This window comes from Crocodylus siamensis, chromosome 10 (assembly GCF_052110815.1).
Source record: "Crocodylus siamensis isolate JL-2025a chromosome 10, ASM5211081v1, whole genome shotgun sequence".
Classification (NCBI taxonomy): domain Eukaryota; kingdom Metazoa; phylum Chordata; order Crocodylia; family Crocodylidae; genus Crocodylus; species Crocodylus siamensis.
In genome coordinates this window covers 3,375,950-3,402,933 of record NC_143404.1, presented here as the reverse complement: position 1 = coordinate 3,402,933, position 26,984 = coordinate 3,375,950, and the positions used below count along the sequence as shown (strand labels likewise).

At 52.1% G+C, this 26,984-nt stretch overlaps 1 protein-coding gene across 3 annotated transcripts in view; it reads left to right on the top strand.

The window, feature by feature from the left end:
* GRIA1 (glutamate ionotropic receptor AMPA type subunit 1) overlaps positions 1-26,984 on the top strand; it is a 142,207-nt gene that overhangs the window by 1,528 nt on the left and 113,695 nt on the right. For all 3 annotated transcript variants that reach the window (XM_090020896.1, XM_090020897.1, XM_090020898.1), the window contains exon 2: positions 740-877. In XM_090020896.1, the coding sequence (XP_089877022.1) occupies positions 740-877 (138 nt within the window). The remainder of the gene's footprint in view (positions 1-739; positions 878-26,984) is intronic.

The following is a 26,984-nucleotide window of genomic DNA, read 5'->3' as shown; positions in this document are numbered from 1 at the left end:
GGATGTGGGATCCAGCATGGCCCTGCTCTTGGATTTGCTCCCTTGCCCCCTTGCGCTGCAATTCTGGGGCTGGAGCGTGCACCTGGTGCAAGCGCCATCAAGGCCGAGGCTTTGATTGGTCTGGCTAATTTTCTCCGCTGTCACCTGTTCGGAGTGACGCGGGTTTCCCTGCAGCAAACTTCCTCCGTGCTGGCAGCAGGTGCCCGAGACAGCAATCTTTGGGCCTCCTTTTCCTCCCGGCCCCTAAATGCCATTCACCGAGGGCCAGGTCCTAGTGCGTGGCCTCCCGTGGGTTCATCCCTTTCCTTTTAAATGGAGCAAACTCGCCCCCCCGGCTGAGTAAGGAGGGGAACGTCAGGACCGGGCCTGCATCTGCTGCTGGCCTCGCTGGAGAGGGCACAAAAGTTACTGTTCCTCCTCAAAGACAGCAGCGCGGAGGCATGTCTGGGTCCATCCCTTGGAGCTATGTAGGCACCCCCGTGGTTCACCCCCTCCCTTAGGACTGCCATGCCGAGGGGGGCCGTTGGGCCGGCACGGCTGTGTTGTGCAGATCACGTAATGCCCACCCAACAAAGATGCCCAGCGCGCGGCTTGTGCCGGGCGTCTCCCCGTCGCGACGTTTGGTGGCATTCGTCGAGCCGGGCAGCAGCTGCTTCCCCCCGGGGAACGATGGCAACGCAGCGCCTTGCAGCGTGAACACCTCTCAGGCCTTTGCTTTGTCTTGTTTTTTTCTCCGCAGGGGGATTATTTCCTAATCAGCAGTCCCAGGAGCATGCGGCTTTTCGGTTTGCACTGTCTCAGCTCACAGAACCCCCCAAGCTGCTCCCCCAGATCGACATTGTGAACATCAGCGACAGCTTTGAGATGACATACACCTGTAAGTCAGGGCTTTCTGGCCCTCCTCTCTCGTCCTCTCTCTCTTTCTCTTTCCTTTGTTCCTGTCCTCCTGCACGGGCTTCATCTGCCGGGCACAGGAGCCCTTGCCCCAAACTTGAAATTTCTCCGTCCAAGCCCGTGCAAAGAAACCGTGTGCAGGGGATTTGTAATTCCTTTTGATTTGTTTGGAGGCTTGAGCGAGGGAACTCTGCAGGTGTTCACGAGATGTCTTCTAGTTTCTCCTTTGATGATTTTAAAGTGCGTATAAAAGCCTTTCAGTTCCTCCTTTTGGTTCCCTGAACCCCTCCCGCTCGTCTCATGTCAAGGTTTTCTTGCGGCCCTGACACCCTTATTTGTTGTGACCCAGACATACAGCAAAGATCCCCCCTCACCTAGGACTTTGGAAAGCATCGTTTCACGTGGACCCGTCTTCCTCCAGCCATTTCGGCTGTAAGCAGCGCACCTCTATAGAGGGTAGTTTGATGGGTGTATCGAGGCTGGATCTAAAACAGAGTGCCTCAGGCAGTGTGCAAAAGGCAAGGGCTCTGGTTTCAAGTCCTGCTGCAGCGAATAGTCAGGCAAGTGTTTCAGGAGCGGGCGTCATCTCTGCGGGGCTGTTCGAGGGCTCCGTGGCGCACGGCGAAAGCACGCCGCAGCCCATGGGGCAGCATCTTGTTCTGTAGTAGAGATGGGAGCATCCAGAATACAGCATTGGATGATGTTAGGACTAGCAACAATGATAACGAAGCCCCATAAAAGGGACTGGAAGATGCCGTGGTTTGCAGAGAGCATGCTATGAGGCTCCTTTTTTTGTGATGAGAGGCACAGGGCCTTGCGAGAAGGGCTGGAGCCCCTAAAGCAGTGGTCCTCAACCTTTTTTATACCAGGACCCACTCGTAAACATTGGTGGCCAGTCCCAACCCAGTGCCCCTCAATCCCGACCCGCTTTCCCCGACAGCCCCGCAGTGTGTGGGGCCAGGGGGTCACAAGCAGCCCCTTGCAGGTGGGAACTCGGCCAGCCTGCAAGGGAAAAGCCACAAGTTTCCCACGTTTCTCCCCATTTGTAAAGTTTGTCAATCCATTTTTAAAGTTTGTTTGCGAGCCTTTTATATATTCTTGCAAGCCATTTTTGGGTCACAGCCTGCAGGTTGAGAAACACTGCCCTGAAGCATCCTTTAATTGGATCCAGTGTTATGCAAAGTGCTTTTATTCTGTGCGTGTGTGCATGGGCATATGTCCCTGTGCGTGCGTGTATGTGTGTGTGTCCCTGTGCGTGCGTGTATGTGTGTGTGTCCCTGTGCGTGTGTGCATGTGTGTATGTCCCTGTGTATGCGTGCATGTGCATATGTCCCTGTGTGTGTGTGCATGTGTGTATGTCCCTGTGCGCGCATGCATGTGTGTATGTCCCTGTGTGTGCATGCATGTGCGCGTGTCCCTGTGTGTATGTCCCTGTGCAGGCATAGGTGTGCATGCATTTGGGAACTGGCTATAGGCACAAAAGGGATGGAAGACCCCTTCCTTATGTGAATCCAGGTGGATGCGCATGGGCTTACATCTGTAGCATCCTTTTGATTCTCCAAAACACCCTCTTTGCAGTTGAGTCATGCAGAGGGCCAGACTGGGATGGAGATAAACCGTTCTCTCTGTAAAGAAATGCACAGAGGAAAAAAAAGTCTTCCTGAAAAACAGCCCGGGTAGAGGGTGTGAGACTATACAAGGTATTTCTTCAGAGGAGGGAGGTGTTTCTCTATGAGGTTTTGTAAACTGCAGGGATTCGGATTCATGGAGTCCTTTAGTGAGCACTAGGAGAAAAGAGAGACGAGTAACGATCTGGCCACTCTTACACTGTAGTAGCTAATGATGTCTGTAAAGATTTTCTATTCCCCTTAATATCCCTCTGCTTTGCCAACTAGTAGGATTTCATCAAGCCAGGGAAACTATTCCAGGTCATTTGAATGATGTTTTCTTGGCAGAAGAAACTAGACAAGGTTAGGACAGGCCCTTCTGGTGCCTCTCCGAGGAGGGGGCATCCCATGCGAGACGGCCTCCCGCTTCCGACCCGGTCGCAGGTGACTTGGCAGGTGCTGGGGAGCCTGATCCGAAAGGCAGGTCGTCTTGTCAAAGCCGGCGCACCTGCCCCTCCGGACGCCTGTCACGGGGGGCTGCGACTCCACAGACATCCGTGATGGCAGCGGGACCAGGAGAGCGCTCGCGCTTACGGCAACCTCCGTCATGCGGGCAGGAGGGAGAGGTGGGCTCGCAACAGCTGATTGGAAGCAGGCGGCCTCCCATAGGGAGGAGAAGCTTCTCAAGCACCGTGTTATATTTAAGTTTTATGTAGGACACCTTGTCCTAGATCAAGGCACGCAGAGCCCTCCAACAGCCCGTCTTCACTTGCTCTTCAATTTTTTTTTTTTTTAATTAAAAGCTTCCCCTGTTCTGTTCTCCAAGGCTATCGAAAGCAGCTGTTTGGTAGGCCTGGGGAGAGGGGGGTACTCCACCTTCCTAGCCTTGGAGAAGGAAGAGCAAGTGCTCAAAAGCCTGGTCCTTTTGGATGCTCCAAAATCGGGCGTCGGGTTCCTGCAGGGAGTTATCCCCTCCCCAGCCCAATGGCAAATTCCTCCCCCGAGTGCCAAGGCTCAGACTTCACCCCTTGATTTCTGCGGGATGAAGGCCCTGCTTCCTCGGTGGTCCCTGCCCATCGAGAAGAGGATGCAAGTGTTGCCAAATGCAGACAGGGTTGCTTTGTTCCCATGGAGACGCAGCATATTCTGCTGTTGGAGCTACCTGCATCCCCGAACGTTGTCCGGGGTAGCCGGGCTGAGCACAACCGTGGTGGTTTGGCTGCCCGGATCCCAGCCCTGTGGCAAGCAAAGCGAGGATCCAGCCGGCTACAGGTGTCTGCATCCTGGTGGCCGTGGCTGCAGCAGCCTCAGTCTAATGGAAATCTGGTATTAAGAGCAGACGGTGGCTGCAGAAGCATGCGGCTGGGTTAGGGAGCAGCGAGCTGTAGCTAGACGACAGTGCTCGGTGCAACAGGACAGCTTGCAAAAGGTAGATATCATCCGGGGAGTGGGATGCACTCTCTCTGGTCACCTGCAGCTGCCTAGCAGATGATAATGAAATGAAAGCAGCCAAAGGGATGCACAAAGCCTTGCCATCAGTGACGATGCTGGCTTGAGAACGGCGATTAAACATCCATCCAGGTGATAAGTCAGGTAGACTGTCAAAGTGATGCAACTTGTTGCAGCAATACTACTGTGCAGCGATGCTATTGGTATTTCCAACGCATCTGATCTTGGAATTGGTGGTATTGCCCAGTAATATTGAATATTTCTCTTTGGTTAGCTAAAAGCCCCAAGGATACAACCCTCCTACATAATGTATGTGTGCGAGTGTCACTAATCTAATCTAATCTAATGTGCGTGTGAGGAAACAGAAATGACATTGATGACCCGCAAGAAAAATAAATGAAAAGATTCCTCTAAGTCTTAGAAGATTTGGAAAATGCCCAGTAAATGTGACACAGGATCCTCATTAATCACCTTACAGTTCAATGACAATGCTCGTATGTGGAAACAATCAACTGGCCCCTTCCCCGTGGTCGCATCAGATGCCTTTGCCTGGTGTTTAGATGCGTTACCTAGTCCCCTAGCGAAGGGTTTATGAGACTAGACAGGCTGCCGCTGTAATGTTAGCTCAGCTTGGAAGAGGTCACGTATTTCTGTCTCTCGGAGCGTAGCATTAGTTGCTCAGAGGAAATCGAAATGTTACAACCCACCCACCCACCCGCAGAAGCAGGTCCCAGAACAAGGTCGAGGCAAAAGAGTGATAGCAACAGGGATGGAGGGAGGCAAGAAGCTGGACAACTTTTGGGTCGTGTTCAGGGATGTACTCTCCGGTCCTGGCTCGGGTCATAATTGGAAGTGGGTTTGGTGGTCTCTGAACCTTGCAAAACTCACCGGGTACTTGGTGCTGTGATGGGTCGTCCGCATCTGCTCAGGTGGGGACCAAGGAGGCAGGAGGTGCTGCAGTTTGGGTGCAAAGTGGCAGCCCGGAACAACATTTCCGGCTTGGACCTGATGATTTTCCAAGATCCTTTCTGGCCTTTCAGTCTATGAATCTATGAACACGGCTGCAATTTCCTAGCCGAGGTGGGGAGCCGGCCGTACAAAAGGGGCTGCTGCCTGGGGTTGAAGCGCCCTGGCAGAGGGGTTGGTGAGGAGTTTGCCCCCAGTCTGCATGCACCAGGATCTGTTTCCAGCATATGTAGCTCACTGGCGGGGAGGGAAGGGGGCTCTTGGTGCTGAGCCACAGAGGACACTAGTGGCTTGAGCTGCAGGTACTTAATTCAAACTGTCTCGGCGCCAACTAGCCCCAAGCTGAAGCAACCTCGTGCCCCCACCAGCCCCGCCGCAGCACGTGGAGCCCGGTCGGAGCAGCCCTGGGCTGGCAGGCTGACCCCCTGGGTCCCCTGCCAGTCCAGGTTGCTCCGACCAGGCTCCATAAGTGCTGTGCATGAATAAACCCCGGCGCGATAAGCACTGGAGTTTACTTGTGTGCATTAATTGCACAGGTAGATGTTCCCTGTTTGCCTACAGATCCCGGAACAAGGGACCCCTCCCCACCCAGAGTAGGATCTTTGGGTGCTGCTGTAAGATTAATCGTGCTAATAATTAATTCCATCATAAATATTAAAACGGGTAGAAAAAGGGAACGAGCGTGGCTGCTTGTCAAAGCTGTGTACCAAAAGCTGTGAGGAAGGGATCTGTGCTGCTTGGTTATGTGCTCATCAATATTTGATAGCAGTAATAATATTTAAAAGTTGAACTGGAAACAAATGATTTCTCTCTCGCTGTCTCCCCCCTGCTCTCCTGTGAATCCCCTGCCTGCTTCGCTGTAGAGATACAGTTCTTCTGCACCTCCCTCCTCATCTCTCCAATTACTTTCTCGAGACAGGAAGTCATAGGCGCACATTTTAATGCTCTCAAATGAGGATCTAAATTGGATTTAATTAAACAATTATTGTATGTTGAATTAAGAAACCCTCTTTGTTGACACACACCCGCACGGTGGCCTCCATTTCAGGGAAGGGGGCCACCGTAATTATTCTGGCAGCAATCAATTAAAAAGCAATTTTGCAATTCCACTTCTTCAATCCCGGTGAGCCCTTACCTGTAGTGCTGTGCAAGTGTTTCGTGTGTTTTGTTTTGTTTTTCGCTTGGTTGGTTTGTTTCTGGGATGCCATACCAGTCCCATAAGGGATGTCTTTCTGTATGACCTGGCATGTTAGGTACACCTGTTTAGCATGATTTAAGGCAACTGCCACATAATGATCCAGTGCTATCTAGTGCGTGCCATATATAGGTACTGCAAGAAGCTACATCTCTGATTTAGTTGGAAACGAAGTCCTGGTGCAGCTAGGACCACCTCCTGTGGCTCGTGGAGCTGCCAGTCACAACAGGATCTATCAGGGATGAGGGTGCTGGGCATCGCGCAGCATTGACCCCACAGTTTTATACGTATAAAGTACTAAGGGGTGTTCAGCAAGGGGCTGCCACCTTGCAGAGAGATGCAAACACAAGTGGGAGGCGCGAGGGTGCATCTCTCACGAGACCTAGAAAGAATGGCTTCCGAACTAACCTGAATGCAAGTTTTCCAGGATCTTTCGGTGGGGGGGCGGCTGCCTTCCAGCTCACACAATCATTGGTGCTGGCACATAACATGATTGCTAGGAAGCAATTTACTATAGATTAAAACCCAGGGTAAATTTGCTCCGTGCTAAGGAGCAGACGCATGACCTGCGGAGCCAGGCTGGCTGCCCAGATGCCCTTACAGTGCTTGGCCGTGTGGTGGCAAGGGATCTAGTTTGCCCTTGCAGTCGAGGATGATGGTCTTCCATGGCTGTCTAATCCGTGGGTCTGAAGATTAAGGCTGACCTGGGATTGCTGGGGCACGTGTTTCCGTGCAGGGTGGGTGGCTCTGGTGTCTTGGTTCGGTTCGTGGCACGCCGTTTCTGCCGCTCCCACTTGTTCCATCCTCTGTCGTCGTGAGGTTTCCAAGTCCTGAGATCCCCGCAGCAAACTCTTCCTCCGTGTGGGGCGGTCCTGGGCAATAGTTTCCTATGAATTGATGTCAACGTTGCATTGTTTTCAAGTTGGCCTCGAGGGCGTCCTTGAAGCGCTTTCTCTGCCCTTCTCTTGAGCGTGCGCCTTGACTGAGCTGGGAGAACGAGACTCGCTTCAGGACGCGGACATCCAAAGGATGTGTCCGGCCCAGCCAAGCTGATGCCAGGCGATCATCGCCTCGATGCTCATTATGTTTGCTTGCGAGAGGGCGCTAATATTGGTGCATCTGTCTTCCCAGTGGGTTCGAATGATCTTCCTCAGGCAGCATGGATGGTGCTTCTCCAACGACTTGGTGTCTCCTGCACACTTCTCCATGTTTGCACTGAGCAAAATCCACCAGGGAAGAAGAGGCACGGCAAGTCCAACCTAGCCATTTCACATTGTGCTGCATAGTAAAGTTATTTTGCAAGGGGCCGCTTAACCCGGGATACATCTGGGAGAGTCCTTCTTGCAGTCGCAGGAGGATGCAGGTGCTACCCAACTGCTATTTGCCAAGGACAAAGGTTTTCTGGAACCAGGTTTGTTTTTTGATTTTTTTACCTGCCTCGAAAGATAGCAGGGTGATTTATTTTCAGAGTGGCAGCATTTTTTTTTCCTCGCGGGCAATAGGAGAGATGCCAGGGGAGCTGAGCAGATCTCGTGTGCCAGCCAGGATGAAGAAGACTCATGGAAGGAGAAGGGGAGGGGGGTGCAAAATTTCACACCTGCAAAACTAGCCTCTCCTCTGGGAAGGATGCGAGCGACTCGTCTGTGACAGCAGAGGAGCACATGGAGGAGTCGGGGCTAGCCAGGCAGCGTGTTGCGATGAGGCTCCAGACGGAGCGCAGTTGGATGCTCGGTTACAGCGGCGGCTGCCAGTCACTGCCCACCTCTCCCTCTCTCCGAAATCGCCGATGCAAGCTTTTCCAGGTCAGAGAGACCCTATCAAGTCATGCAGGCGCAGAGCTTGCTTTTGGCCTGTTTCGCAGACACGTAGTGAAATCCTAGCGGGTCCTTAAGAAATAGAGGAGCTTCTTTCGCTGCCCCCAGATCCAACGGGCATTTTTATAACTTAACCTTGGGGATGGGAGACCCAAATGCAAGAGGTCGGTGGTGGTAGAGATGGAAAGAGCCTCGGTTTCCTTCCAGCGCCTGAGCTGAGCGACGTGAAGCCAGAGGGAGGTGGCATCTTCACGCTCTCGGACCTCTCTGCCCCGCTGGCAGTGTAGGGACAGGTGCAAACTTGCTTTTGGTTTCAGCAGTGAAGGTGCGGGTGCAAACTTGCCGGCAGCGAAGGTAAGGCACAAACACGCCTTTCATTGCATCCGAGCAGAGGCGGATGGCATCCCTCAGCCTGGGAGCAGGCCTATAGTTGCAAAGGGCCACCCTTCTCGCCCCTCTTGCTCGCAGGGCCTGGTGCCTCGAAGGCACCGTGAGCCGACGCTCGGCAAGCCAGCGAGGCTCCTTGCAGACCGAAGCGCTATGCAGCGTCCGAATCCGGCCATTAGCCGCCTTCCATGCTTCCACGTCCGAGAGCTTCGAAATCATGCAGCAGGCTGTTAATAACACCACATTGCACCCTCTCGCCTTGTTCTTATGCTGAGCCAATTAGTCATTAGCCCGCAAGATACCACTCTCACTTGATTTGCTCTTACTGCCCTTTAATAGCAGTTCCCATTTAATCCCTCCCGGGTACATTTTAAAAAGCATTGTTTCTTCATTAATTCCCCTCGGTAACCTTCCCCCCAGAAAGCCATTTGCACTGAAACCCTTACATAAAGTACATCCAGAGTTGAAGCTTAAAAAAAAAAAAAAAAGAGCTGCTTTTTTTTATGTTGCACAAACCTGATGGATCTCTTTTCAGGATGTGACAGCAAGAAGCAACACGGCAGCAAGTAGCAGAGTGGTCTTACTCCTTGGAGGGCCCTTCCACTTCCTATTTCTTTCATTTGGTGGAGTAGAGCAATGTAGAGAAGGACTGTTGCATATGGGGGAGAGGCTGTGGGGAGATTCAAAAAACTCTTGGCTCTTGCTTTTTATTTAATAAGAAGTCCTGGCTCTATGGTAATGGAGAGGGGCAGTTCACCATATCAGTCTAAAGTCGTTCAGCGGGCAGGATAGACATGCGCCTTTATAGACTAAGATCCAGCTATGGAGCGCAAGCTTTCATGGACCTGAGTTCACGTCATCAGATTGTGGTAATGGAGACGGAGGAGGAAGAGATGAAAGGTGGAGGGATGAAGGACCAAGATCTATCTATAAAAACTTGTCAGGGAATCTGCCATGATCTCACTTGGAGCAGGGATCAACTTGCTGCTCTTGCGCTTGGGCAAAGCATCCCTGAACAAAAGACATCCAACTCGGTGGTCTTCCTGTTAATCTGCCACCTGATGTCCCCATTTGTTTCCCATCTGCGTGGCACTAACACAGCGCAGAAGGATCACTTGCGGGCCTTGCTGGAAGTAGAGCTCTTCCAGCATCTCTCTGCAAAGACCAGCTGGTTCAGGGAGCGCGCAGAGATGTGCACGTGTCTCCTGGGTGTACGCTCGGTTTGCTTTGGAGGGAATGGGAACAGGTGAGGGAGCCAGCGGGACTCTGCTCGGTGCTCCCATCCAGCCAAGGTAAATCAGGATGAGTTTCCCCAGGGATGTAGCCAGCTTCCTGCAACGTGGTTCGGAGCGGGGTCTTGGGAGAGCACTCCTGTCCATCAGAGGCAAACACCCATGGGCAGATAAGTGGCCCCTAGCATTGCAATCCTAGACACCACGGCAAATGCAAAGGGAACCCCATATCCTACCCAATGTCACCACTTGGCATGGAGGAAAGCCCTGAGTATCTTTACTAATAGTCTTGGAGGGGCTTTCCGGGGGGAAGTAGCCCCTTTCTCTCAACCCAGCACCGCTGCTGCTACCCTGCCTCTGCTAGTCCCAGCTCTGCTGCTTTTCCATGCAGGAAATGGCAACCCTCCCACCTGCAAACTGGGAGAGAAGCACCTGCCAACACAGCCCCGTGCTCGCAGGGACCTGGCAGGCACCGTAATGCTCCTGCATTAGTAGACTTGATGTATTGCCCAAGGTCGAGGAGGAGACGGGCCAGGGATGTTAACGCTGGCTGTGGCGCTGGGGAAAGCACGCCGGGGGACACCCGGGGAGGAAAGGAGAGCACTGCTCCGCAGCTCTGCCTGTGTCAGCGAAGCGCGGGGCCAGGCTGCCGAGAGGAGCTGCGGCTGAGAAACAGGGCTGGTCTGCAGGGAGTTGGGAACTGCCTTTGTACAGGAGGTGATTAATGTCTTTAATGAACTACCGAAGGAAGCTTAAATCGCAGCTCTGCTTGGCTAAGGGAGGAGCATCATAGGAGCTGGAGCTGTGCTGCTCTGCAGAGCAGGATGGTATTTGCAGCCTTCCCCAGCACGTGAGCTGCCTTCTCACCCCGGAGTTCAGGGCATGGACCAGGCTGGATTTAGCCGCGGGCCTGTCTGCGTTCTGGGGAGTTTTCTGCGTTGGTCAAGGCCGCCGGCTGCTGCCGGGAATCAGTGAGGTGCATGACTTTAATTCAGGGCTGGGTGTGAACCCCTCCTTGCTCGTGTCCCAGTGGGGCCTTGAATAGGGATGAGCCTGTCAAACAGAGACATCAAGGGACTAGAAGCCTTGAAAGATTGCTAACCTGGGGCAGCTTAGGCAGACGCAGACCCCGTGTCATCACTGTCTCTTAGCTTTTTTGCAACCCCCAACGCATGGGTGGGTGACCACAGTCTCATTCCTGGAAAAGCCTGTCTCGTCTCACTTGGCAACCTCAGCAGAGGGGCTTAAAAGTGAGAAGAGAAAGCCCCAGGTCCTGGAACTGAAGTTACCCACTCCGGGTTCATCCCAAGATGGGAAGCCTCCCGGAGCTGTCCCCGTGCAGCATCCCGTCATGTCAAGGGCTTAGCGAACCAGCACTTAACTTACAGGCTGGCAGAAGCGCCCATATACCTGTGCTGATTGCCAGCTCTCTAATTACAATTCCAGGTTACTGAGGTTTGGAGTGCAATTTAGATGCAGGAGCCCTCCGGTTGCATAATAAAAACTGCTCTAGGATCTTTTATTTGTTCCAGTTAGGACTCGTAATCAGGCATTTGGGGTCCAACCCGGTTTGCTCTTTAGAGCTGTGTGATCAGTCGTGTCAGGCCTCGCACAAAGCCCTCCGTCCGCTTGGAGCGGGACGGCGGTTCAGAGATCGCCACGGGCAGGTGCAGGGCTGCCAGGAAGCCCTTTTCCCCCTGCAGCTCCAGCTCAGGTTTGGTCACGTGTGGAGACAATATGGTCCCTAACTTCAGCCCCACATGTACCCCCAGAGAGGAGCAAGGCATAACTAGCCAGACAGACTGATTTGCAAGGGGTTGTAGGCCTGGGATCCACTTACCTATGGGCACGATAGCTGTTCACACGCCAACTCCTCCATGCTTTGCGGTGGTGTTGGAGGTAGCTCTGTGGACCCTTCAGCAGCATGACCATCCTGGCAGGGCTTCTCATAGCAGCCTTGCAGTCCTCCTTTCTCCCCCTCTGCACCAAGCCAGGGGAGGCACCAGCACTGCAGATGCACAGCCATGCCAGCCGACGGATGCAGCGGCAGAGAAAAGAAGCCTGGCGGGGCTATTTTTGCAGCTCAGGACTCGAGGCTCATTCGCAGCCTGCATGAGCCACCATCGCAGGTTTGCATGCTAGTCCTGAGATGCAAGCACCTCTCCCTCTGCTCCTCGCTGCCCATCCGCAGTTCCTCTGCTGGCATCGCCCCAGGAAGGCAATGGCTATTGATGCCCACGGGGGTTTTGCACTCAACCCCCAGAGGCAACAGCAGATTGCAAGGAGAGCACAGGGACTGCTGCAATGGGACAGGAAAAGGCCATACCTGACTCTTCCTCAGCCAGGATGCTTTGTCCTGCTGGCTCATTTGGGCTCCTCTGTGCAGAGCAGGTTCCCTCAATCCCCAGATTTGCTGTCTGGGGAAGTGCCCCTGGCCTTAAGAGACCTGGACTACGAGCAGGTTCCTGCCAGGGCTGGGTGAGCAGGAGCAGGGAATGCCCCCGGGAGAAGGGACGGTGTCTGTGGGACCCTGCTGGGTTGGGTGGGATGAAGGCAGGAGGGAATGGACCAGATCCTGCCTTCATCTCGGTTACAAGTGCCACAAGTGACGTGACACCTCGATTCAGACCAGGAGCCAGAAGTGCTGCGAGCTATCGTACGTGGCTTTTGGCAGAAAAATTGCATGTAAGGCGATGGGGGGATTTTATGGCATGCATTGGCTATGCCTTTCCTGCAACTGTGAATCATGCAACACCCACACTAGGTCTCTCTCTAGCAATGTCAGCTGGGTTTCTTTTGCCTTTAACTGGAGTGCATTTGCCCAGCTCCCCCCAGTGATGTTGCTCTGACTCTCGTACTGGCTGCAGCCAGGCCCAGGCATCCTGGATTGAAGCCCTGCTATTCCGTGTCCGAGGCACACGTGACGCCGGGCAGGCTGCTTTCTTTAATTGCTTCCTACTTGATTAAGGGACATAACTCTCTGAGGCCCCGATCATTTCTTTATTTTCTTCTGAGAGCCCCAAACGCCAGTCCTTCATACAGCAAAAGTCAAAGCCATGCTTTGCAGCGACACTGTCCAAACTCACGTATGAGCGAGGGAAGGACGCGTTCCTACGGCGTTACCTGCTTACGAACGTGATGTTACCCACTTGTTTGTACGACGTTACCCACTTAGCCCAGGCTCGTGCCCTCTGCTTCAGCTCTCTGCCGTGCCCGCGAGGCATGCTCCCGGCCTCGCGGCCTCACTGCCGGCCCTCGTTACACGGTCACTGCTGGCGGCTAGGTTTGCAGCTCTGTAATGGAGATGCACTGGGTTGCTTCTGCCATTTATCAGGTTAAGCAGATCTGCCTCCCTTGGCACAGCCCCACGCTGCTGGGGTGGTCCCCTCGCAGGGTGCGGGTCGAGGGCTCCTGAAGTATTACAGCAGGAGGAGAAATGCCTCCAGCCCCTGGGGTGTTGCTGAAAGAGCTGCTGGGGTCCTGGGTGTGCGGGTCCCGCTTTCTTTTCAAAGCCAGTTTTTGCCTGGAGGAAATGTGCTTTCTGCACCGGCAGGTTTTGAGCAAGCGTTTGAGAGGGGTCAGATTGGAAACCGGGGACCTGAGCACCGCTGAGACTTTGGGAGGGGGGTCAAAATCCTAACCCGTCCTCCCTCTGGATCTGAGTTTTGAATAACCCTCAGTCTAACCACCCGCAGTGCATGGGGTGCTGGATTTCGGGCTTTCGTTCGTATTGCCTGACTTCGGCCCGTTGCAGCTGGGAGGCGGTAGGTGCGAGTGAGCGTGGTCCCAGTGCTCTGCTCGAGGAGACCCAATGCTGGGAGTAGGTGGCTCCAAAAGATAAAGGCAGGTCCTCAGAGCGGTTTAGGGCAGAAACAGCAAGGTTTCTACGATGGCTGAAGTGTCCTGGAGGAGCTGAGGGTGGGGTGGGGGACCTGGGCGTGGGGCATTAGGGTGTGCCGTCGTTCAGGACTGAGGAGCAGTAACATTGACAGGTGGCCCAGCCCTGGCTCTCGAGAGATGCCACAGCTACTTAACGTGGCTTTTCTCCCCTTGCTGTCCCCGACTGCCGCTGAGGCTCCGAGTTCCTTGCTTTCAACAGCAGTGCATTTACATTCACAATCTTCCATCAAAAGGAAATCGTACTTGACAGTAGCCCTTTAACTACCGGAGAGCGGCGACTAGAAAGAAGCTGGAGGTTGGCTTCACGTCCCTCCTTTGTCCCCTCCTTCCCTTCTCTCTTTTTTTGTGGGTTTTTTGACATTATGAAAATGAGAAGCAGCTGCAAGCCCTTCAAATCACAAATGAAACCGGGAGCACCAATAGCTCTGCTAACAACTCATTTATTACCAGGCAGCAGACAGTTTCCGCTGCACCGCTACCGTCTACTTTGCTTAAAGATGCTGCATGGGATCGAAAACAATTTGCTTTGAGACCTGGCGCGGCGACCGGCCATGCGGGCGTGTTTGGAGGCCAAATCGAATGGAGCAGCACTCAAACGCACGCAGCACGTTCCCTGAGGCCTGGGCAGAGAAACGCTCGCTGCTCCAAGCCTCCCGGCTCTTTCTTCTGCCGAGTGCAAGGCCACGGTTGCCCAAGTGGAGCAAGAGCTGCTGGCTCTCACGGCCGGAGAGGCGGGTGGGGTGGCCCTGGGCTGGGTGAGGTTGCCTTGAGCAGAAAACAAGGACATCCGTGCACCCACTCAAAGTGCAATAGGAAGACACGTGTCCAAGCTTCTGCCCTTGGCAGAAAGAGATGTGTGAGCACGCGGATGCTCAGGGGAAACCATCTTCATTGCAGGCCTTGAGGAGCAAGACCCAAAATTTCCACTCTCTCGAAACTCTTAGAGTATGTGGCCCGGCGGAGGGAGAGCTAGGTTCGCCCAGCGCTATGTACGGGGTCAGGGCGTTTGCTGGTAAGCTGGTAAAACACATGCGGTTGTCGCTACCGTGGGATGGGTGATCTTTGTGGCATCTGGGTTGGCAAACTTCTTGTGGGTTTGGGGGTTTTTTTGAGTTAGCTTGTGTTTTTAAACCTTCCTGCCTGCAATTTGAACCACTGATTTTTTTTTTCCCCCCAAAGGGAAGCCAGGTTTTTTGGATCATCTCTCTTGGGCATTTTTTGCCGTTGTGCCATATAGGCTCCTCATCTTGCACCCTGGACTTGAGAGGTGCCACACCACACCGTTCATGAAGGACGATCCCTCTCTCACACGCTTGCGTCCAGCTAATGGGCATCATGCATCCAGCCCGCAGACCGTGCCCGGCTGCTTCTGCGTCCCTCTCTACTTTCCTCGCAGCCACTGCTTTTTCCAGGCTCTGCTCCATTTGCTGGCCCCTTCTGTCCTCTCAGCCTCATTTCCCACGGGTGAATGCCCTGACCCTTGCTTCATAATCATAATGATTTCCCTGCTGTCTGCCTGGTGCATCTCCCTCTTGGTTTTCACCTCCTGCTTCCCTCGTCCGCTGTTTGAGGGATGGCCGGTCTTCCTGCCGGGGCTGTTGTACAGATCTGGGCACTGGGGCCTGAGCTGCTAAGAGTGGCATGAAAGCACAGATAGGCCTCATTACGACTACATATTGAAATGGGTTGGGGGGCTGAAAAATGGATTTCTATCTATGGGAGTTTTTTTTTCCCCGTGAAATGTGCCCACTTTCAATAGAAAATTTCAGTATTTGCTACAAAACAGCCCTCCCTCAAACTAAAAGGGTTCCCCTGTTTTATTATTGTGATGAAACATCAGCATTTTCTATGTACGGGGGGGGTGTTATATAGATAGATAGATAGATAGCATGCACCATAGATAGATAGATAGATAGATATATCTATATATGGTGCATGTTAGGTATCTATCTCTATATACAGAGGGAGAGAGATAGCATATGCACCATATATAGATAGATATACAGTATATCTATATATGGTACATGTTAGATATCTATATCTACAGCTATCTATATATGGTGCATGTGTTATATCTCTCTCTATATAGTTTATATTCTCTCTCCCTCTCTCTCTCTCTCTCTCTATATATATATATATATATGGCGTGTGTGTATATGTATATACTTGCCATACAGAGAGAATATAATATGCCATATTGCCATGTGTGTGTGTGAAAAATTCCATGTGGAATACAGACCCTTCTTTCAAATAAGCTCTGTATACAATTAATAAGGAAAAAAACCCACCCCCCTCCTAACCAGGGTTTAAAGCTCAGAGTCAAAACTTCATTCCCAGCTCCAAATAAATAAAGGAAATGATTCTCCCCCTTTTCAGCCTCTAAAAAGGGCCTTGTCCTATAGCAACCTCCACTTTGGATGCCTAACTCTGTGCGGAGCCTCCCCACGGCATAGCCAATATCCAGATAATTTCCAGGTGCCTGTGCCTTTTAGAGGACTTGTAAAATGTGCCTATTTAGCAAGGCTCAATCTTCAGTACGGTGATGCCACCCCCTCCCCTTCCCAACACTATTGGAAAGACCACGTCAGGGAAGAAGATGACAGCAGGAGAGAAGAGCCAGTCTAGGGGGTATCAGTGACTCTCCCAGGTGAAAGTTTTGCTGAAGAAATTCACCCCCAGTACTGAAGAGACCAGGAAACTCCTCTCTATTATACTCATATGGGCAGTTACAGCTGATTTAATAGAAGGCCCGTAAAGCTCACAGATGCACCCGGACACATTGAGAAAGGAGCGGTAGTGAAAAAGAGGAGATGAGCCCAGGCATGAGAAGAAAGAGATGCAGCTTGAGCGAGGCTGTGAAGGAGACGTTCAGCAACGGGGAGGAAGGGAAGCCTGGAGGTGGTGGAAGAAGAGGACCAATATTTGCATGCACAGGGCTATGGAGACCCAGAGGTGCGATCAGGACAGGTTTGGGAAGCTGAGTGCAGACACAGCACCTTCTACCATGCACCTCCTTTGCCAAAAGCCATGCCAGGGTCCTTATATCCCCCTCCAAGCCTCTTTCAGCCATAGTCTTTTAATGCATGCTCCAAATGCAAACAGCTTGGTCTTCAGGTGTGGATTTGTGTGTCCTGGGATTCACATCCGCTGGGAAGGCTGCTTTAGTAGTACCCAGATTTCTTGATGAAGCCCCATCCCAGGCAGGAACGCCTCCTTTCTCATGACCATCACAATCCTGGAGCATGCATTTTGGAGGGCTGCCTATGTCATTAGTACTTTTAGCACCATTTGTTCAGTCTCATTTCTAGGACAGGGATGAGAGGGATTGCGAGGCTTTCAGTCTTAGCAAGTACTCCATGTTCAGGTCTGCCCACACTCCTTAAAGCACTGTGCTTAGGCCATCACCGTAAAAGTTGTTCCAACACAGATTCAGCAAAATGACTGTCTAGACGTTGTAACTCGAGGCTTAATGCAGTTACGAGAGCTCTGAAATAAGCCTTACACATGCCCTTGAAACACGTTTGATGCAGTTTGTCCCCAGAGACGAGCTAGAGCATGCAATAAAACACCGTCGCTGGGGATGTGCACATCATGACACATAGGATCATAGGAAAGGAGGACTAGAAAGAGACCTCACAAAATCACCTACCTAAGCCCCCCACTGCTCAAGGCAAGATCATCACCCGCTAAACACCCCCAGCCAGGCCTCAGTCCAACCTGGTCCTGAAAATTTCCAAGGGTGGAGATGCCACAAGTTCTCTAGGCAGCCTGCTTGACCACCCTCACAGCCAAAATACCTCCTAATCTCCAACCTGATTAAAATACAACAGTCTAAGTCCACAAACAGCAAAGCCCTGCTACAAATTGGCTGTGCTAGTCTCTCCTCTGGGCCAAAGAAGGTTATGTGTCCTCTGGACGTGGTCCAAAATTGGTGGAGACTCCCACTGCTTTCAAATAGCTTTAATTCCTGTACTAATGTCTCTGTCCACTCCTTTCAGACCCAGGGCATCCCAAGGGCCCTGTCTCTTGTATGGGTTTTAGAAGCTGTCTCATCTAAATATCAAGATAATTAAAAGGGAGCTTGCTGCTAGGCTTTAATGAGCCCATCCAAAGGCAAGGCGGAGCGGGCGAGAGGAATGGTGCAGAGGAGGGTCCCTGCTGAGGTGCATGATGGGAACATCTGGACCCTGCATGGGAAGCGGCCATGTGCGTTCGGCTGGAAAAGCTCGACCACGCAGCAAGGCTTTTCGTGCCTCTGAGGCTCGTGTCTAGATGAAGGGAGATGCCACCACAGGCACGAGTGAGGGGTGGGGAGCAGCACGTCACTTGGCAGGGTGCACGGGGGAGACGATTTGCTGTCTCCCCAGTTTGACTGCCAAGTAGAGCCATGTAGAAACCTGCCCGTGCAAGGATGCTAAGGATGCAAGATGCATGCAGGACGCTAAGGAAGGTTTCCTCCAGAACAGGCTTGGCCCGGAGAGCGCTGCATAAACTAAAGGGCCATTTACTTGAGGCCATTTTGCTGCGTGGCATCGGCAATCTGTTCTTGCAATGCAGTTATGGCAACGGGGACGTGGCCCTTCATTTGGCCCGTGACTTCGACGATCTCCACTCCTGAAGTGACAAGAGAAGGACTGAGCTGCTTATTTCAGCCTTCCTCTGTGTCCCCAATCATGCACTGGGGTCTGGGCAGCTTGGCAGACGTGCTTAACATTGTCCTGACTCACCTGTGAATGGACCAAGACAGCAGCAAACTAGTCCGTAAGAGACCAGGGCCCCTGCTCACCCCGCGGAAAGGTGCTTCCTCTGGTAAGGGCCCATGAAACATCCCCCTCCATCATGCTAGAGCCAGCCCACGCTCAGCTTATTTTTCTGCAGCAACAAGTTGCCCCACGAGGAGCCATAAACCTCAGTCCTCGCAGCCGTGCAGCCTGCTCAGTCACCGTGCGGTCACTCTGTAACCTAGCAAAAGTTCAAAGTGAGCCAAACAGCTCAGGGTCTCCCCTTTTTGCAAACAGCATTGCAGTCCCTTGCTCTGTCAACCCTCCACGTGCAAGCGTGGAAAGGCCTCCGACTGCACCTCCCTCCTTGGGGAAGCGTGTGCCACTTTGGATGAGCGTGCCCTCTGCAATTAGAAAGATCTCTGCCCCAGAAAGTAGCGTGGAGCTTGACTCCGGGGGAGTTTGCACACAACGTTTAAACTCTCTACAGAGGGAGGATTTCACGCTGAGAAGCAGAGGGGAGCACTGTGGGTTTGCAGCTTAGCCAAACCGCTGCAGTAATACAGCGCTGCTCTGAAGGGGAGGGGAGAAAAACCATTGCAGATTATGTCTCCACATGGTATCGTGCCCAGCAAGTCCCTCCTTACAATTTGCCCAGCAAGCTGCTTTTCCAGGAACCCTCTCCAAGTTTTAATGGACCCCCTGCATCCTGCTACTGAATGCAAAAAGGAACAAAGCCAGGGAAGAAATATGTGGGAAATCTTGCTGCGCTGCAGGCCCCCCCCCCCCTTTTTTTTTTGTTTGCTTCTAAACCTTTAGAAAAATGCTATCGTGATGGAGAGGGGCTGATGCCATAGGTGAAAATCACACAGAGATGGGTTAGAGACCCGCAGGTGCCTAAAGGTCCTCCGCAATGTCCCTTCCCTTGCCCCTGTGATATTCAGGGGGCGAGCAAGCACGGTAGAGACTCACCTTATCAACTAACTGACTCAGAGACGCATACGTTTTCATGAGCTGACTTTTATCACGCTTATTTGAACAAAAATATTGTCGTGTGGGCATGAGGGAGACCGCTGAAAGGCCCCAAAACCTCATTCACCTGTTGGACCCGAGCCATTTCTTTCCCCGGCTTGCATAGATGAGAAGCTGCCACGAGGATGCTCTGACTCCCCAAAGCGTTTTGCCAGCTACCTCTGTTGTCTACATAACAGGGCAGTTTGCAAGCTGTTTTGGAGAGGCTGCATTAAGAGAATAAATGTCAGCATAAAAATGGAAATCTTGTCGCAAAAAAACGCAGGGAATCAATATCCTGCGAGCAGCCAGCTTTCTGCGTGCTTGCCCCGGCCGGGGGTGAAACCCTCTGCTCCCCTCCCAGGTGATAAATGAAACGACGGGTAACGGGGGAGAGCGGGGTGGCTGGGAGCAGCGGCAAGCTGCGGACGGCGTCTCTGGAGAGTGGCGTGCTCCCGATTGCTTCTGTGTTCAGAGAAGAAATGGTTTTTCCATTTTGGGGGTTGCCGTCCTTTCAGGAGAGTTTGGAGAGGCAGCTGGGTCGGAGAGTGGTTTTGACAGGGCTCATTGGGATATGCTAGCTGTACCGCGCCACTCGGGCAGCCTCTCCAACAGGGCCGGCTTCAAGGGTTGGACGGCAAAGCAGAGCTCTTCCTGGCGTGCGACCGCCCGAGGAGCTCTGGTGGGGGCTTCTGCAACCTCAGCCTCTTTGGGCAGACCCCACACCTCCTGTAGCCGCAGAGCTGATGGCAGACGGTCTCTCCAGCCCTTATCAAGGCGCCTGTAAAGACCTAGACTTGAACAGTGAGATTTATAGACCGGGGCTCGAGCCATGCTAGCAGCAGGCTCATGGCTGTAAGACGGAGGCAGGTTGGTGTTGCACTGTCGGAAACCCAAGGTGGAGCAGTTGCGGCGTTGCAGGCTAGAAAACTGTACGGGGTTTCCTTGCAGATCCACAATCAAGCTCAGACCTGGGCAGCTCCCACTTGAGCTTAGCAGCCTGAAAAATCAACCTCTAGCTGCTCCAAGGTTTATAATACTGGAAGGCTCTTCCATGGCACAATCGATACGCCTGGGGCTTTTGCAGATTGTAAAACCAGGCAGCGTCATCCCTTCAAGCCTGCTGTTGCTTTGCAAGGTTGTGCTCCTCTTCCCATGTGTGGGATCCCTCCTCCCTGATCTAACTTCCCTCCCTCAGTTAATCTGGTGCATGCCGTCAGCAGCTACTAGGACTTACTCGAGCATCTTTGCTGCTTCTGAAGGGGCAGAAAAAATGGGGAGCCCATCTGCTGGGCTCTTGCAGAAAGGCTGAGCTAGACATGGTCTCCTTAGTCCGTCTGAAACAAAGACCAAGGCAGAAAAGGGAAGGCAGCTGCAGCTGAGCACACCACCCCTTTAGACCAGGGTTGCTCTCAGGCATGGATGGGTCAATAGAAATACATGCTAGGGCAGGGGCATTTCTCTAAATACCCTCCCTTCCCCAGCATGGTCAAACCATAGTCTCTTCGGGGGTTGGAGTCCCCTCATGATGATTCTCCTCCAAAGACTACAGTGCTCAGGATGTCTCTTTCCCTCTTTAAAAGCAACACCAAGACAACGTTGCGCCTATAAGATGCTCTGGATGGACCCAATCAACCCATCCTTCAAAGCTGGGAGCATAGCCATGTGTTGCCAATGGACCTTCTTCCCTTTTGTGGGGAGGGCAGTGTGCAAGGAGGGCATTTCCATTGTTCAGTGCCCAAAATATCTTTCCCAGACATGTCTCCTCTGCCTGCTCCCATGCTGCGATGCCCCAAATCCAGCAGTGCTAGTTTTGCTGTTTATATTCTTTCCTTCTCCGGCGATGGCCAAAGCTGGCTGGATTTAGCAGCACAGCGGAGATTTAGGAGAAAGCGGTGATAGGAAAAGCAGAGCGGAGACGTGGGAAGGCTCAGATTCAAGGCCCGTTAAGCAATGGAATTTGTGAATTATAGCCGGAAGATGTCATATCAGCGGAAATGGAAAAACAGCTGAGTGGATTATAAACATACCCTCTATAAACCATTTTAATCCCTCCCTTTTTTTTTTTTAAAGTCTCTTAGGTTAGGCATCATAAAAAATGAATCCTAGCAAGAAAGGATAAAAAAATTCTTCTTGGTAAATTGGCCAGCTGGTGATTAGAAGCCTTCAAAGAAAACGTCTGCTCAATTAATGGGAGCGGCTGAAGCAAGGGAGATCAATGGCGTGCAGGAGAAATGCACCAGCCTCCCGCCTCTTGAGTTCGGGCACAACGAAAATAAGTTGAGTGTCACAAACACACTGTACTCCTCTCATATCTTAGATTTCATAGACATCAGGGCTGGGAGGGACCTCGGGAGATCATCGAGTCCAGCCCCCCGCCCAAAGGGCAGGAAGTCAGCTGGGGTCATAGGATCCCAGCAAGATAAGCAGTTTTGGCTTGAAAAATGCTGAAAAGGGTCGAAAGGTGAGGATCGAAGGGCATGGGCAGGGTCATGATAGCAAGCCCCGTGGCTGCAGGTTCAATCCCTGGTTCAACTAGATTGTCTCTTGAGGTCCCTTGCAGCCTTACTTCTCTGCAAAACCATGCCTGGAAAAATAAGGGGGTTTTGCAGCTTCAAACTCTTGCTCGGAGGAAGAGAGGTCGAGGTCGGGGGTGTTGGTAGAGCTCTCTGAAGAGCAGCAGCAGGGGGGCTTAATGCAAAATGAGCTCTGGTGCCCATTGGGACTGAGTGACTCCAGCTCTACCGGCCCCCACTTCCAAATTGATGGAACCAAATTGATGACAACATGATGATATAAGTTACTTAGAAGAGACTGGGCCTGCTGGTACCCGGAGAAGGGGTCCCACCCAGTGCCAGCCGTGCTCCTTCAGGCATCCAACCCACCCACACCTGGACCCTTCTGGGTAGACTATTAGATGCTGGCGGTGGTGTGCTGGGTGCTATTTGAAAACATGCATCCTTGAGAGTTCACATCTTATTGCACGTTGCAGACTGGATCTTGCAGGTAGAAGGTACGGAGTCCTCCCCGCTCTTTTCATCCGCCCGGAAAGCGATGCCTATTCTGCACTTCCTACAGGGGCTTCTGCATCAACTGGTTATCGAGACCGACAGAAACCCTTGCCCCCTATCCGTGGTTTGCATTTCACCCTCCTAGAATAATTGGAGGGCAAACCAGTCTAATAATCCTAGCTGATGTGTCCTCCTAGAAGAAGCCATGTGCCAGATGGGGCAGATGAGACGTTAACTTGCGGGACGGCGCTGCATCCGCTGTGCGTGAGTGTAACCTTGTCGGAGCATTTGCATGGGGAGGTAGGATTTAGCCTGCGGACACTGAGGAAGCCTTTTATAAAGCAACTGCATGTAAAGCAATTTACCAAATGAAAAGGCGTCGCATTAGATCGCAGGCAGGCTCTTTTTGGGTAGCGCTTCCTGCAAAGGCCTTCACAATGACATGAGCTAAAGGCCTGAGCAGCAGCCCCTGAAATGAAATAAAAACACATGCAAAACAACCCAACAACAACCGGCATTCAAGTCCCAAATTCTCCAGTTGGGGCTGAGAACATGTTTTCAGTCGCAGGGAGACAAGCTCTTCTTGCCTCCAGGCTTTTTCTGTTCTCTTGCATAAATCAAGCGAGGTCTGAATAAAGGATGAACGGAGAGGGGGGAGCTGGGATTTGTTTGGATGAATGACCCACCCCTTTCCCTTCCCACCGCCACTTCCTTCCTGCACTTGGCACAAATGTGGTTCTGTTAGTCAGGGAAATGCCACCGTTGCTGGACTTGCAAGAGAAGTACAAGGGGGGGAAGGCGGACCCCTAAGGAGAGAGATGAGATATGGAGAGAAAAACCATCGACTAAAAAGGAAATTAAAGGCAGCAGCATCTTGTTTCCTTCTCTTGATCCCAAACCTTTCTCGTTAAAGAGCATCGGTCATGATCTTGGTCACAGCCTCAAAGCACCTGACTCCTGCGATTTTTAATGAAAATATCGGGTTGTTCTTCTCAAATCCTCCGCTCCCAGAGCCACGTTATTCTGGTTTTGCTGGTGAGACTCCACTGGCATTTTCCAAAGGGAGTTTCAGGTTGAAGACCTGCCTGACGACATGAAATGCCCGTTCCAGTGCCAGGAAGCCTGACCTGTGGTTTTAGAGCAGTTCTGCACCCCGTTAACACCAGTGTGATTGCATTGCATCCGTGGGTTGGTCCTCATTTACAGCCACGTATCTGAGGTCGGAGTAAGGCCCTGGATGAAGCAGAGCATCGGCAGATCATTTTTCTGGTGTCTGTAAAATTTGTACATCCGCTTCTCCACCCGTGAAAAATCCAAGTGAAAAGTTGTGCTTCCTTTTCTCCTCGCTGCATCCTGTGTGGGTGGGTGGCTTGGCAGAGCAACCGTTGCCATTATGCACATGTATGCACAGGCGAGGTTATACCGGGTCTTTGTATAAAGCCCTCCATGACCGCAACTGCGGGCCGAGTCCAGCAAAATGGCAACGCTGGGATTTGCTGTTCCTTGAAGCCGACGGGACTTTGTTGGTGGCAGGGACGGGGGCGATTATTGTTATCAAAACCAGCATTGTGTATTTGCAAAGCCAAGGAACGGGGACGTGGGCTCAAGCTGGTCATCAAATGCCTGATTTCCTTTGTATTTCCCTGGCACAAGCTCCTGAGAGCAGCTCCTGCTTGGGGATGGATCCGTTCTGCGAAACCACGGAGGGAGCTGACTCCTGGCCGGCTCAGATGAATAGGCTGCCTGTTAATTAGGGGCCATCTGGCTTTTTGATGCGCGGTGGAGGTGGTGGGAAAAAACCTCTGGGAGGGTGGCTGGCGCAGCCCAGAGCAGAGCCGAGAAAGTCTTGGCACAGGCCTGCCCTGCCCTTTCTTTCACTTGGCTTTGACATTTTCTGGGTTTGAATTTGGTGTCCATGGAAGTGGGGTGGCGGCAGGCACGTGGAGGCAGAGCATGAGCTTCCCGCCCGGGGAAAGCAACACAGGCTGGGTTGATGCAGCACCCTTCAGGGCAGCCGTGCACGCTGCTTTATGGGGGAAGTAAATCAGGGGAGGACGTGAGAGCTCACAGCAATGGCTCGCCGGCAGGCACGAAGGGGAAACGCAGTGCGCCGAACTGGGAGGGGAAGAGGAGGAAATGTAAGTGATAAAAAGGCTAATACGCATTCAGATCCCAGCAGACTGGTTATACCGAGAGTATCAGGGGAGGAGGAGAAAGCAAGCGGGGCCTTAGGGTAATGCTAATTGCTTCTGACATATGATCCCCCTCCTCTTCCAGCCGCAGGCCTGCGCAGCGATCTGGCAGTGTGCTTCAAGCCACCTGCAGCCTGGGAACCTGCCGCTGCTGAGCTCTGGCGACGCACCGCGGTCCGCGCTCCCCCCCGATGGCTGGGCCCAGCCAAACCCGCGGTGCAAAGCCCCTTCGCCCTGTCCCGTGCAGCTGCGGGTGTAGGGTGCAGTCCCTGGGGTAGGCAGAACGAGGTTCTTGGGGTAAATCTGGTATCTTTTATTAGACCAACTCAAAGCGTTGGAAAAATTCTTCTTTTGCAAACTTCTGGGTATAAACACCCTTCGTCAGGCTGAGGAAGCATCTGCAGTTGGTCTGTGCTCTTCCTGGATGGAGGGAATAGTAAAGAAGCCTTTTTTTGGTGGGGAGGATAGATAATTCTCCCCCACAGTCTACAATGAAGCCACCAAACCCATTTCCACTGAAGGCAGGGCTTGCATCCATGTTTTTCAGAGGTGTGAGATGTTGGCATCTGTCTTCCCTTAGTCTACCATCCTCGCCCCAGCTCAGTCCCTAGTGTCTGCATTTAGTGAGTTTGCCGGGTAGTGTTACCAAACTGGGGGTCTTTAAAAGAAGGCTTGATTACTACCTAGCTGGGGTCATATGAGCTCAACTTAGTGGGGGTCATATGAGCCCAGTATTCATTGCTGCCCAGGGCAGGGGGTCGGACTTGATGATCTGCTCAGGTCCCCTCCGACCCTACACCTATGAAACTGCCTGGGTCTGATGCAGCAACATAGGGGCCCTGGCATGCACGGTTGCTCTGAATCAGGGAAACCAGCCAGAGACTCTAGGAAAGATTCATAATGGGTACGATTATGATTATGACCCACGGACCAGAAGCATGGAGGGCAGATCCAACAGGGTCCGGCTCTCCTTGGCTGGAAGGCATTAGCATGACTCTTTCCTACAGTTCAAGGACTGGCCTTGCTAGCATACATGACTGCATTGTGGTATGTTCACAGCTGAAGCTTTCAGCGGTAGGCAAAATATTTCACCTCTTACAGTTGTAAAGAAATCCTTCCACCCGTGAACCATGATGCTTGCCTGAGCTTGCAGACAGCCTGACATCCTAGCTACAGGGAGTATGGCCTCCTCTTCCTCCCTCATCACTTCATTCATCAAGCTGAGGTGTTTACTCTGAAACCTAATCATAGCACTTGAATTGTCAGCTGCGTTATGGCTCGGTCGATGTAGCCAATGGGAGCGAAGTGGGACCAGTGCTTTAAAGGGTGGATACACTGGGAAATGCAGAAGGAAGGAAGGAGTGGAGAAGTCGACAGGAAAGGGGGAAGGAAACAGAGGAAGAGGAGAAGAAGAAACAACAGGCAAAAATAACGGTGGTCCTAAGACCTGACTGAAATGAAACCAGTGGGAAGAGTCTTGGTTTGAATGGGCTTTTCTTTCCCCCAGACACAGGTTGGACGCAGTAACAAAAGCCCTTTAAGGTGCAACTAACCTTGTAGTCATCATCCCTTGTTCTTCCTGTGATCTCTCCAGAATCCTGTCCCAGACATCAGCAGAGCTCCTGAGCAGCAGAGACATCTTATTTAGCACAGAGTTGGTCCTATACCCACCCTGTCACTTTTGGCAGAGGCTGTAATTACCCAAGGAACACAGCCCTTCCCAGCCCTGCCTGGGAGAGATGGGGAAAGGGTGGCAGTTGTAACATTATGGGCGTATGTATCTACACGCGAGCATTTACTGCGCAGTAATCAAAATTATTGCACAGTACAGGCATGTGTCTACACATGCACACCCATACTGCACAGTAAATACGGCGACTTACGCCAACTTGAGCATAAATTTGATACTGGTGTCATGCAGCTATCAGATTTATGCCTGTTTAGGTACTGCGCAGTAAGGCATGTGTAGATGCCTTACTGTGCAGTAATGCTGTGTGAGTGGGCTGACTTGGGGGTAACTTTAGTCTCAAGTCAGTCCACACAAAGTGTTAATACACCTTAATGCCTGCACATGTAGACACTGGGCTATTCCCACTTACTGCACAGTAATTTACTGCGCAGTAAATTAAAGCTGGCATAAACACACATGTAGACATGTCCTATGTGTTGGTACTGCAAGAGCTCTAATTCTATGCCGTTCTGTCCTGTACCTCGCCGCATCTCATGTGCCCCCACCTGTCGTCTCACACGATGATCCCACACTTGTAACAGCCTCAAACTTCTCAGCCGGGCACAACTCCACATTCTAAATCCCGTCTTTAAACTTTCTTCTTCTAAAATCCTTGCTACAGCGCTGGTGTTGATAATCCTTGCCCTCCACTGCCCTCCTTACCTGAATGGCTGCCGCCTGCTTTGCTTTCCCTCTGCTCTACAGCAAGGTTTGTTGGGGAAGAGCATTGGTCTTTGTAAAACATTGGGCTTCAGACCCCGACTGGGTATTATAATATTGTTTGCATAAAGCCTCTGGTAGAACACAGTGCCCTGTATGAATTCTCAGCAGTGGGAAGAATAATTTTCTTTTCCCATCACATAATCTGTAGCGGTC